Source organism: Indicator indicator, chromosome 16, assembly GCF_027791375.1.
Source record: "Indicator indicator isolate 239-I01 chromosome 16, UM_Iind_1.1, whole genome shotgun sequence".
NCBI classification, from domain to species: Eukaryota; Metazoa; Chordata; class Aves; order Piciformes; family Indicatoridae; genus Indicator; species Indicator indicator.
The window spans coordinates 11,782,285-11,795,997 of NC_072025.1; the positions used below are offsets into that span (position 1 = coordinate 11,782,285).

At 40.0% G+C, this 13,713-nt stretch overlaps 1 protein-coding gene across 1 annotated transcript in view; it reads right to left on the reverse strand.

Annotated features, from left to right (window-relative positions):
* Window positions 1-1,915: 1,915 nt before the first annotated feature.
* SHC4 (SHC adaptor protein 4) overlaps window positions 1,916-13,713 on the reverse strand; it is a 29,338-nt gene continuing 17,540 nt past the window's right edge. The window contains exons 5-12 of the mRNA XM_054387943.1: window positions 13,426-13,479; window positions 11,028-11,079; window positions 9,556-9,682; window positions 7,391-7,568; window positions 6,127-6,187; window positions 4,574-4,753; window positions 2,815-3,068; window positions 1,916-2,071 (exon numbers count right to left, since the gene is read on the reverse strand). Of these exons, the coding sequence (XP_054243918.1) occupies window positions 1,916-2,071; window positions 2,815-3,068; window positions 4,574-4,753; window positions 6,127-6,187; window positions 7,391-7,568; window positions 9,556-9,682; window positions 11,028-11,079; window positions 13,426-13,479 (1,062 nt within the window). The remainder of the gene's footprint in view (window positions 2,072-2,814; window positions 3,069-4,573; window positions 4,754-6,126; window positions 6,188-7,390; window positions 7,569-9,555; window positions 9,683-11,027; window positions 11,080-13,425; window positions 13,480-13,713) is intronic.

Below are 13,713 nucleotides of genomic sequence, written 5' to 3' on the forward strand. Positions count from 1 at the left end.
TTGTGAAGGAAGTCCTCAAGTCAGCGTCTTGACTGAGAGAGACATACCACCTTGACTGGGAAGTCATACCACTTTGATCTTAACACTATCACAACTCCAAACCCTGAGTAACTTTTATTTGTAGTAAATCAGCTTTGATGCAAAAATCAAACTGGCCCTGTGGAGGTCTTTCTGTCCCCCTGACATGCCAGAGGAGTAGCTGGTTTTCCTTCTCTGTTTATTGAGCCTGAGAACTTGCTGAGGTCCCTCGTCACAGATGAAAACCTTACACAGAATACAGCAGGCATAAGGGTGAGCTTCTGAGGTATCAGTAATGCCTGACAATTAGCAAGAGCTTCAGTATGTGTAATTTTAATCATTATCGAGAAACGAAATATATTTCATACCTATTAGTTGAACATAAGAATAAAGATATTTTTTAGTAAGCTCTAAGTGTGGCTCTTTTTACATCATGTTTTCCCCTCCAAGGAAGCTTATGTCTTCAATAATTTTATGTGTGTATGACTCCTCTTGTTTTCTAGGGTAAAGAGCTCATACTATAGTGTCCCATTTAACATGAACAGAGGCAAAAGAACAGAATGTATTTTTTGTAGTCAACTCTTCCAGCGATTGCTGAACTTCACAATTGTCTGCCTAATGGAACTGAGCTGGTGGGCTGGGATACAGAGGGAATGTCCCTGCTCATGCCAGAAGACATTGCTTACCTAAAAGTGACAACTTTCTCAGGCCACCACACAGACTACAAGTTCATTCCCCAAATAGCCCTGGAGAAATGCCCTCTCCATTACTTATTAAATCACCATTCCTTCAACAAGAAGCCCAAGAAATCACCGATCACTCTGAATATAGAATTGGCCATATTTAAGAGTATTTATTGTGGCAAAACAATTCATAGGTTTCCTTTAAAAGACTTTTTTCCATGTTCAGGAACAAATGGACTCTACATGAAGAAAGGGAAAACCGTATCCTTGTTTCGGAAAGAATGTTGAATAAGGGCACATGCAAAGTTCAAACAGTCTTTTAAATAGTTTTCTCTCAAAATGTATCACTAGCTTTGTTCAGCTTCTCTAGTTTGTAAACAACTATGTAATCAATGAAAATAGATTTGCCTACCTTTAAAAAGAGATGTCTCCAGTATTAATAATAGTAAAATCATATGCAAGACAAAAATATTAGGATCTAGCATGCTTGTCCTTTAACAAGTTCTATTCCAAAACTATATTACATATATTAATTTCAACTTTGTAAATGTTGCATCATCTCAAATCTTTGAGTAGTCAGACAGTGATAAAAAATTATTAAGAAACCGGGCAATCGTTCTGCATTGTGAACTCTATTCACTTCAAACATTACTTGCTAGTAAAGTGCTGTTACAAGCAAAACAAAATCGTTAGTGTCTATCGAAAGCAGATGACATTTTAGTAATATTCAAATTACGTATTTTGGCAAATAGTTAAAAGCTTAGATGTGTTTGTTTAACCACCCCAAACTAACTCAGTATAAATATTGGTTTCCAATAATTCTATGCTAAAAGGCACATACTAATGTTCCAGCAGTTTGTTCAAGTGAGCTTTTGCATGTAGAGGTTTAATTGTGCTTTTAAATTGTTACTGATTCAGTATGACCTTGAAAGTGACATTTGTGCATGTCTAAAATACCTTCTCACAAATGAATCTCACACTCTGAAGGTGTAATTTCGTTAAGATTAGGATTATATATATCTACACAACTATGCTTGTTGATCTCTATAGATCTACACATATACATATATTCATACATACACACTCAAAAGGGTATCTTCTGGAACAGCAGCAGAAAGTGCAGTCCATATGCTTTTTCAATTGTCTTCATAATAGAAAGTTCTTGGTACAGTATTCAGATATGAATTGTCTTGGGATTTGTGAGATCCAAGGGACTATTTGTGATACTGTATGTGTCCCACATTACTCTCTTTCCTTACAGGCTGCTTCAAGCTCACTTCACTTCCAGAAGAGATGATTGGCAAATTATTTTCCATGTGATACTGAATAAGATGACCCACACTGTCAAATATACGGTCTTTGGTTCTCACCTAATGACAGAAGCAGAAAAATATACTTGCATTAGATGTGCTTGTAAAGCTGGTTGGATGTGAGCCTAGTGCATTAAAGTCAAAAGGCATTTAAGTCACTGAACTTACTGGAGCATGATCATTATGGTGTAGACAGTAATTTAGACCTAACCTTTGACCTACCGTTAGCTGACATGGAAAGCAGAGGACCAAGTTAAAGATACTCTGCATAGAACTGGGCTGATTCTGCTAGGAGGAAAGAAATTGCCTTTTTTTTTTTTTTTTGTCCACAGAAGAGAGAGCTTCTCTAAATTCCACTGATGATTACTTTTCTGATTTATTCTCTCATCTGGAGATGTCACTTGAGAGTGCTCTTCTAACCCTTAGCAGAAGCATGTAGAACTGAAGTGACAACAAACTAGCTCTACCTTTTCTGTATCCAGAAGTGTGTTATTAATCAAATTCATTCATGTTAGGGTTATATTTCTAGCAAAATAATAATGCCTTAAAGGATGTATTAAGTGTACATTATCAGTTAATTATCAGCACCTGGACTAACAATATTTATGCACCTCACTCCTATTTCCATGGTACTTCAGTGCTTATAAGTTCTTGAACTGACATTTCAAACCTAATGAAGTCACTGACTAAATTTAAATTAACCTGAATGGAACCAGGTCAATTCCATTTCCTGGAATTCACCCAGGCATTCTGACTGAAATATCTGAGCACCCCTGAAATTTCAGTATATGAAATGTTCATACCTTGCCCTCGGGATCCACCAAGAGCAGATGCTTTGCTTGCCCTCCCTGAAGTCCACTGAGGACATACTGACCAGGTGACGTTGTGCTCTCTCGCACCAGAAAATCCCCATCGTTGACTAACAGGCTCTCTGCTGCTTTCCTGTTTAATTTGCCATGGTAACAATCTTCATTCTTTAGCTGTTGCTTTATTTGTGGCAGAACAGAGAGACCAGCTGTGTTGCTTGTGGCACTCTGCTGAATGGCTTCCAGTAACTCTGAAATGAAGTGGAGGGGAATGTATTGGATATTTCACCTAACTTCATCCTAAAAGGATGTAAGACAGTTTTTGTTTGTAGCTTTTAAAAAATCCAAGTGGTTCATTCTTGAAGCTGTGATCAAACCAACCTGGCAGACTGTAATAATACGCATGCATGAATGCTCACAACCCTCCGGTGCATTAGGTAAAATTATCACACCATCTCCTCCCATACCTTAGATGGGAAAGCTTTGAGTTGCTAGGCAACAGGGATTGGAAACAGGAAATTTTCTGATGCTCTACTGTTTTGGGTTTGTATTTCTTTGTATTAAAAAGTCAAACCTTCACTGTAAAAACAAGATTTTTGTTGGGGTTTAGCCACTGGGATTTGTTTTTTTCTTTTTAAGATCTAGTTTTTCTTCTCCCTTAACAAGCTCTAAAGAGATTTTCACAGATCATTGTGAGAGTCATGTTGAGCAGCTCCAGCTATGTGCAGGAATGTAGGACAACATAGCCAATGTAGCCAGAAGGGAAGGATTACAGCATGATGCATCTGCTGTGAAAAAAACCCGAACAATTACTGAATGTACTAAGAGCACTGGGTGGTTTGGGATCTAGCCAGTCATACTGCAAATGATTCACAGGCAGGATTTTTCTAAGGAAAACAAGAGGATACCACTTCTTCAATGGAATTGTGCAACCTAAGGCTCCTCAGGATATAGCTAGTTCCTTTTAAAGCATTACACAGCCTGGGGTTGTTAATGTCTCAATGGTTACAGATTTCCTTTACTGTAATTCTGTCCAGTCTTTTGCCCGCTTGCTTGTGTGGAGCCATCTCTCACAGAGAAAACACTTGATGGGAAACCATAAAAGAAAATGCTAATAAATGAAATATTTTCAATAATATTTTCAATAATATTTTCAATCAGTAGCAACTATATAGTATTTAATGGATATCCATCACTTTGAGTCTTTAAATCAAGACTTAATTTGACATACATTTAACAGCTACTACAACAGTTGGATTTAGAGATTGTTGATGAGACTCAGTGGTCAGTTTTGCAAGAATTGGGAAAAGATGGTCATAATGATCCCATGATGATCTTGCATGCTATTGCCTGTGAAGCAAAAGCATCTGAGACCAATTCCACCTTAGAGTGGTTAAGCTCTTGATCACACACAGAACTATCCTTCTTGAGGTATAGTGCATTCCCAAGCTTTCACATAATCTTAAAGACTTGCTTATTGTTACCTGTGGACACTATTGTCATCAATCAGCTACAGAAGATGAAAGGTTATTCTGCTTGCTTGCCACTACTACTTTTTCTCTTTAGTCCCCTTTGTCTTGAATTTAACGAGCAAAACCAAAAGAAACCAAAACAAAAACCCAGACACAAAGGATCTCTCTCCCACCCTGTCTTTTCTATATTTCTTTCAGGGGAACCAAAATCTTTCTCCATGCATACAGTTGATAAGACTGCGTCTCTGTTCAAAGTTTAGAAAGGCATTGCAGTGGGAACCTACTGGCCTGGCGCAGTGGGCTCCCATGGATCTGTGTTGTTGCTGTACCACGGGCTGTACAGACTGCAGACGGCAGGCTCTGTGTGTTGATGTAACACGGATCATCAAATAGATCTGTTTTGTAGGCAGACTTCAATAATGTTGCCTCTTTTTTTGTCTTCTGTGATCTTTCACCACAATTACCTGCAATTAGTATATAGTAATCATAGATTTCCTTCTTTTTTTCTCAAACTCAAGTAAAAATAACTCTAATAGCTGAAAGAGGAACACTTGTTCTTATGTATCCCACTGAAGTCATTCAGAAGGAAAATAAAAATGGGCAGACGAACTCTTTTCCTTATGGTTAGAAGACAGAAGGTACATAATCCAAAATGAGCTAGAATGAAGTTTTCAAAAATGTTGCACACTGGTTCTGTTCCGCTTCGATCAATTTCATCAGTAGACCCCTCATTGATTAAAAAGAAATTAATACCTATGACTGTACAGAGACTCGAGCCATATATGGTTTTTCTTGCAAAACCCTTTCCTTCCCCTCTGCACCACAAAAAATAAGCTTATGGAAAAACAACCAATTCTCTCTCTTGCTATTCTGGTAGAGCAGAGAAGATGGAGGAGTTTAGTGTTCTGTGGCTCTGTCTGGAGAGCCAAAGGCACATCTGTCAGGTTAGGATCCAAGCCTAGGATCAGGCTGACAGAATATCCCCTGCAGGGTATGAAAATAATAGCACTTCAGCTAGCCAAATAACACACATATTTTTGCTCTTAGCAAACATTTTATTCATAGATCTGTTCATTCATTATTTGTTCACCCTCTCTTTGTAGAAAACCATTTGATCCTCATTTCCTTAAATCAGAACATAAAAAACTGAACTAGCCCCTGCAGACAGCCTCATGGACTGCTTCAGAGTAACACAGGTGGGAATTCAAACAGGACTTCATTGTGAAAGAGATGAGCTGGGACAATGTGCTCAGGGCGTTAGCTGTGGAAAGGGATGTCCGTCCAGAAAAGGATGAAGGTTGGTGACCTCCCGGCGTCCTAAAGAGCAGGTTTTGCTAAAGTCAAATTGATCTCAGGCACAAAGCTGCCCAAGGCAAGGGAAAGAGCACAGTCACACTAAGAAGCCAGTGATGCTGGAACCAAGGGCACAGGCTCTGTGGGAATAATCACCTGATGCTGATAGTGTGGGTCTCATTGACCATTTGTAGAGGGAAGGGGCGTTTTCAGAGGCTGATGAGCAACAAAGTATCTTCCTTTTTCAAAGGGTACAAAAGGGAACAAAACAACAAAAAGTACGAAAGAATAAAAAAACCCAAAGACCTACTGTACAGTATCATGACAATTAAATAGGCAAGTCTGCCAGCAGACATGAAGATAGATTAGGGGCCTTTAGAAAAGCTCTAAGGCTTTTTTTGTCTACCCTTCATCTAGGGAACTTGAAATAACCCACTAAGTAGAACACTTTTCAGCATGGTATCAAAAGCCAAGGGGCAGCTCTCCCAAGCGGTCTGCTTTGGTTAATTTTGCATATGCATGAGAAGGAAAACATAGTACATACCCACAGGTTTGTTATCTTCTGGACAATTTTGATATATATTGATGAACGTTGGGCTGCCTGTCTGTAGAAAAAAATTGTAAAAACAGTTGTGCAAAATAGTTCTTTAGAAGCCTCAAGTAGCTTTAATGTCTCATGCATCAGTTAATTGGGATACAGGTAACTAAACATACCTTCTTCATCAAAACATTCCTACCTCTTCAAATAATATTGTATGCTGATATTCTTCTTCCTACATGGCATCATCGTCTGGACATGCTCACAGAGAACATTAACTGCCCAGTTATGTATCTAAGGTTTAGTACATACAGTAATAGAGTTCATATTTTCTTATAAATGTTCCTTGCAATAAAAACAAGGAGAAATAAGTAAAACATCATGTTTTGAAAGTGAAATGGTCACGAGCTCAGGGTATAGTCAAACGTCTTTACAGAGAATGACTGAGGAGGTGCAAGCCATCAGGCCCACAGCTGAGATGTGGAGTATGTTTGAGGTTGCAAAGCAAAAAGGCTACTGGAGCAGTAGCACAGCAACACACAGGAACCTGGGTGCAGTTGCCACAAAAACCCAAACAGCACTTGGGAGCAGCAGCTTTTTAGACAGCACCAAGTGGATTTGAGTGGGCATATCCAAGTGTGCCCCCTCTGAGTGAAGTGGTGCTGCCTGCTTCCCAGAGCAAGTAAAGGCCAGTCTTTCCAAGAACTGGCACACCAGGCTTTGAAGTGCATGCAGCAAATCTGAACTGAGCTGGTTTTACTCCTGTTTTTTAATCTCGACTATCCCAAGCAAGAGCCACAGATACATCCATCTTTTGTGCCTGTGGCTGATTTAACAAAGCCTGTTGAAACACTCCAAGGGTAATTACTGTTGTATATACATTGCAATCAGTTAATGTGGTATGCATAGCTTGTAGAGCTTAATGGACAGGATGAAATATTTATCAGATTACAGAATCAGAAGGCTCCAGGTTTTGCAGATGTTCTCTCAGACAAGCCATTTAAATCTGTGTGTATTTTCTTCTCACAGCTAATGAGTGAGCAAGGGAATATTACTTGGTCTCCCAAAAGTACTCCAAGGACAAACCAGTTAATATTCAGCAAGAGCTTTGGGATTCAATTATGTACTAAGCATCATTAAATCTAGCCTAAAAAACCTTTCTTAGGATAAGCAGGACCTGGTTCAGATTTCAATGCCACACTTTACACCACAGCAACATAATGTGCTGTAATATGCCAAAACCAGTTACCCCAGAAGATGATGTACTTACCAAGCAACACTGCTTCCTGCACTGCAGGAGGCAGTTAGCCCTTTGGTCTGTTTGCACTTGCATTCGCATGTCTAACACACCACCAGTGGGAGGCTCTTTCCCTGGAATTTCATTGTAATATTCATGATCATCCCTCTCCTGTGAATTCCCAGCTGATCCATTAGCATTTGCTGCCTCACTGAAAAAAATATGGAGAAAACAAAAAAAAAACCTGATGTAATCAACTGCTTTTTAGTGTAGGCAAATGTCCCCAGTGTTTGTGCACTGCACACTACACAGATGAACCATATGGAGGCTGTAAAGGGCTTTGGGCTCAATCTTTCAGAGCTGTTTATTGTTCCAGTTACTTCTTCCTGAATTAGAAATGGAGTCATCACAGTTCGGGGTACAGGGAGGTACTGTCATTTTCTGAGCACCAGACCTCTTCTCTTTGACTTGAAAAAGTAAGAGCCATCAACTGAAGCTGAGACAAGAGTGTCAATGTGTCATTGGTTAAGGTAGACCATAAAAATAACTCCTCTGGCTTCCCAACTATAAATCTAGAGATTGCTGAGGTGGGGGGAATGGTAACACTTACAAGAGAAAATTAAAACCTCATGGCATTTAGTTAGACAAGCCTTCAACTGTTTTAGAAAATAAAATATTGCTTAAAAAAAAAAAAAAAAAGAAGTCATTTTCTGGAGTGGAAATGTATCCTGATTTTAATAACCATAATCAGCATAACTGTTCTGTTTCAGCTTGAAGTAGACACGAAGGAGAGTACCCAATGTGTTTCTCAAGCTGAACCAGAACGACGACAGTTTAAAGGTACAGCTGCTACACTGTAAAACAACAAGGTGCTTCCTGTACTGTCTCCGGTCTCAAAATAAAAAGCTCATCTCAGATCTTACTTCTCTGTTTAACAAGAATGTAATTGGATAAAAGGCCTCGTGCAGGAAAGAGATAAAGTTCAAGTAGTTGATTATGTGATAGGCAGTGCAAGTATTTGATTATGTGATTCATAGTAGTTTGGAAGTGAGTGACTCATTCACACACCAATATGCGACTTTTGTGCTTGAGGACTGTTCTCCAAGGCTGTCTGCAGGTTAGGCTCAGAGGAGGAAATCTGATTAGCCTCTTCTGTGTCTCCTTGCTCTGATTTACTTGTAGCATAACCTAGCAGAGTTTGTGTCTCCTTGCTCTGATTTACTTGTAGCATAACCTAGCAGTTTCCTACAGAAGGCTCATCCTCTGATTATTGCCCCCAAGCAAAACAGAGCAGTATTAAGAGTAGAAAGGCAAAAGCCACTCTATAAAATGAATTAAATATAAACTGGAGCTGAGGCTGCTGTTATGTAATAAAACCAGTTCTGTTGCATTGCATGAGGCACTGTATCAGTGACACCACCAGCACAGCAACTCGCAGGACGCAGTTGAGCCGCATTATGGGTTTTACCTAGTGGTAGAAGGTAACAAGCAATCAAATTTAGCATTGCAGTAAAGAAACACTGAGGAAAATAGGTTTGCTTAACCTGTGAGGAGAGCTGTAAATTAGAGCAAGAATTGTGACCCCCATGCAATGGAAAAAGGGTCATTGGCATGGGGAATTGTGGCCCAGAAATTAATCTAGGCCCTGTATTTTGAGCAGTGGGCTTCAGACTTCAGAATGCTGATCCGAGGCTGTGCTTGTTTCAGTATACAAGGCTGATGCAAGTCAAGGTGGAATCAGAGACTGCTGCCAGGACATGAGCATAACAGCCAGGTGAATTAATGGCTTTTCTCCCCACCACACTCTTTCCACTGCTGCAGCAAACATAAACTTGGCATGGGTCAGGCCTGAGCTCAGTGTGTATGTGCACACAGTATTTATAGAGATCAACTGACTTGCGCAGAGTAATTCGAACATTTCCTCCCCTCACTTGGGCCACTTGGCTGTTTTAGCTAAAGAACAGTAGAGCTAAATTCTAGGTTAAGTACAAATGTTACAGAAATCCATGGAGTTTAGTGGAAAAAGCTAATTTTAGTGTATTATACTGTGTACATTCAGCATATATTACAATTAGCATGTGTCCAGAAAGCATGTCCAAAGCATCTTTAGTTATGGATCACACTTTGGAGTACATTGTTTTCCTGAGAACTAATGAAGAGAAGGTAGCTGCCAGTTAAGTCACAGAGAACATGCTGACCTTTCATTAGATGTAACCAGGCTAGATGGGTTCTTCAGGTATTGTTTGAATCGCAGCTCAAAAGCCTGCCCTATGCTGTTTATCACCTCTTGTGCCATCCCATTTGGACATTCCAGGATGTGGCATGCTGCAAAAAGACACATTACTTTTATTACATGTACTGTATACCATAAACCAGTGACACAAGCTATCTTGCTTACAGCAGAAAAGCTGGGCATGAAATCATGCATGCATCTGGATAGGTTTATGACATTATATAGAGTGAGATTTTTGATGTGTTAAGGAAATTGATCTAGGTGTTTTTCAATCATAGTATCAACTTATACCTCAATAAAAATCTCTCCATTTATGCTTCCTGCATGGAATGCTTCTGTATCTCATTTTTTTCCCTGCCTGAAAGTAAGCAGAAGAAAATGAGAGAACCAGCCCTGACGGTGTGCAGATTTTGTGCGAAACAGTTTGAAAACCCAAGTACGGGTGGCTCTGGCAGCCTGGGGCAGGGCTGCCTCAGGGCAAGACCATGCTCTTGCCACCAGTCTTTGTTCTCATGCACAACCTCAGGAAACTCTCTCCAGTAGCAAGTGCCCTGTGCTCAGGTGCAGCTCTCCCCTCTGCATATCCACCATGAGAGGGCACTCAGGAGTGATGCTGGGCCAGTAGCCAGCTCTGCCCACACGCTGCCAGGATACAGGAGTTCTGCATATCCCAGCATCAATGCTCCAACTTGCTGGTGAAGTCAAAGGGTATTCTAAGTTAGTCAAAACAGCAATGATGGAGCTTCAGAGAGGTGGCATGTCTGACTATAAGGCTCCACCTCAGCTTCTCCAGAAAACATCCTGATCTTCTGAGCCAACAATAGCACCTCAGAGTGAGCTTTCCTGTGATCTGCCACTACCAGCGTCATAGCCATTGGTAGTGTTGCTCTGAGAACTGCCTGGCATGAAAAAAGCAGTCAAAGGCCAGTCTTTTCTTGTAGTACAGGCAAATAAGAAGTGATGGAAAGGGATTTTATCCCCTGGGTTAGCCTCCAGAAAGGAGAAGGTTGCATACATCTGACTGTATACCCCACACTGCCTTCCAGCAACGTTCACAGGAGTCTATAGATGAGGAGGTTTATTCACTACCCTTCCCTCATTTGAACATTGTCCCAGAGCAAGGCAGCTGATCACCTTGCTAGGCTCTGCCCTTCCTCCCCAGACAGAGCCAGCTTGGGAAGGTTCCTACCCCTGCATGGAGCCTGCAGCTAGTACAGCTTTAGTCTGACCTGCAGAATCTCACTTTGCTGCACAAAGAAAATGACATGTGAAGCCACAGCCTGCATACCATCATACATATCCATACAAGGAAGTCAGAAATTGTACAGAATATTGAGCTGTCCAGTAGCTTCCTTAATTTAAAACTTGAAAAATTCCTCAGTACACATGAAGCAATCATATAAAACATGCAGAGCAATCTGAAAATTGTTTCCATACCTCTCTGATTAACAGGATCTTTTGCTACATATGCAACATATTCTGTAGTATCCTATAGGAAAGATAACAACAAATGCTTTTAAAATTATCATCATGAACAACCCTACCACCACAGCAAAGCAACTGAGTATAGAGATATATTCTTTTCTTTAAAAAATGTGATTCTTTCAGGGAAAAAAACCCAGAGGTACAAGCAAAGTGGGCTACAAGAAGGATCAGTGGCACACTGGTGGCTATCAATACACTTGTTCTGGAATCTTTTCCTTATAATATGCACAAGAGCATTTGGCATTCTTTGGGTCTTCAATAAACTGTGTATTCAATTTCAAACTCTGCAACAGGAGTAGAAACACAACTGATGCCTCATCAGCAGGCAATGCTGCTCTCTGCTGTTGCTCCTATGGAGCTCAAAGCCTCTCCTGTCTAATGCATCAGGGCTCTGTGACCCCCAGCCACAGCTTTTTGCTGTGACAGTCCTTATCAGTACCAGTGGAAGATAAAATAGTGTCAATATACTGCAAAAGACAAGTGAGACCATTCCTAATTGAGTTTTGAAAGCATCCTACAGAAAAGTTGACCTTTAAAATATTGCAGAATAAAATGGGTATCTGATCTCCTTCCTGCTGCCTGATTTCAGTCTGGCTATGATTAGGTTAAATTACCCTGGATCTCAAGGCTGCTGCTGAGATAGGACAGCCTCAGTATAATCAGTTGCCTGTTTCAGATTCTCTTTCCAGCCAGTGTTGAAATAATCCTCACTTTTTCTAGTCAATCTAAAAAGGGAACTGGAATAGAAAATTTAATATTTCTAGTCATACTGACAAAAGCAAAGTCACTTGATAATTCAGTGTTATAGTAAAAATGGTGAGGTAATGAATAACATTCTTTTAATTATTAAAGCTGCATTTTGTTATTTTAGATCTTTAAGGCAGGATAGGGAAAATGCAATTCACAGCTTAAAGGCATGGCTCTCTTGAGGGAAGATGCAATCAGCTGGCAGGAAACAAGGCCCCCATTTGCAATATGCACAAGAACAGCCATTTAATAATTCACCATGAATGACACAAGAGGCAGGTCTTAGGGCCAGCAGAACTCGTCCTAGATATTTTTTTCAAACCTCTGAAGTTAGCATCATTGAAACAAAGCTAAATATTTCTTTTGCATTTAGTGTACTCAGTATTTTCTTCTTTTTAATTTTTTTTAAAGTTCACAAATATTTTAGCATACATTTTTAAAATAAATTAGAACTAGGGAGCAACTAGAAACTAAAGTAACTGGAGCAGCACCTGCTATTTTTATATCTTTGTAATGGATATGTACATGCATGGATGATTTTGCTTTAAAATAAAGGATAGGCTTTGTTCTTGGGCAGAATATTGCTGCTCCTTAACTATGCACTGTACTGCACTTAAACCCTGAACATGGAGACAGGTGGAAAGATGTGTCCTGTGGAAGCTACCTCCCATTTTAAATGTAAGGGGAATTTTGGAAAAATTATCTGAACAAGCAGCCCAAATTGTCCCTTATCACTAAATTTAGAGTTACCTCTTCTGAGCAAGACCTCCAATTTCATGTATCTTCCCGTAAGAAAAATGTCACCAGATGCCCCAGAAAGCCCATTTCCTGCAGCACATCTGTGTGCAAGCACATCACTTGGTGGTCTTGCCATTAAAGCACTGACTGAACCCAGCCCTGTGAATCCTCTGAGATCTGATGGGATCTCTGTCCAGAGGTCAGAAAACACATCCTTAAATTTTCCAAGCTGTAAATGTTACATGAAGACAAACCTGACAACCAGCACCTAGGACATGATATATACTTCAAAACCAGGGCAGCCTAAGGACATATTCAAATTATTCAACTATCAGGAAAACTGAAGTTTGGAAGTGAAACATTGTGATGCTCGGCACAGCAGGGCACTGATGCTTGGAGGGAGCTGATTACAGGGACCACAGAATGGATGTGACTCCTATGTTCACTCCTTCATGCTTGGAGGGAGCTGATTACAGGGACTACAGAATGGATGTGACTCCTATGTTCACTCCTTCATGCTTGGAGGGAGCTGATTACAGGGACCACAGAATGGATGTGACTCCTATGTTCTCCTATGATCTCTTATTTTGAGATCCCCAAGTCTGAGAGCTTTTGAATGAACAAGCTCACTGATGGGCAACAGGAAAGTTAACTATACATATCTACCAAAGATCCACTGAGTCTCTATTTTACATCTCCTTTCCAGTGTCAGTCCCTGAGTCTTCTTGTGTTACCCTGAAGTGTGGTGTACTCTCTTGATGCTTGTGGATAGCGAGGAATGAAGCCAAGTATTTGCAGGTACTTTTATTCTCGTTTAATAATTTCATTTTACCTGCAAAAGCATATTTTAGAAAGCAATACTTACTGGGTCACCTCCAGAAGCAAATGAGATGGACTGCATGTGATGGTTGGCAATAATCTGAAAAGCATGACAAACTAGTTAAACATGCTCCTGTGCCACATGTTCAGAAAACAACAGAGTATATATCTTCATACAGCAAGCAATTAAGTTCCTGACAGCCCCATCCATTAATAGATGCACATATCATTTGTGAATGAAAAAGATAAAAAATAGGAATATTTTTGAGAATACCCATTCATGTTTAGTAATGTTTAGATCCCCAGATAATCTTCCTTAAAGGGTTTTCAGAAT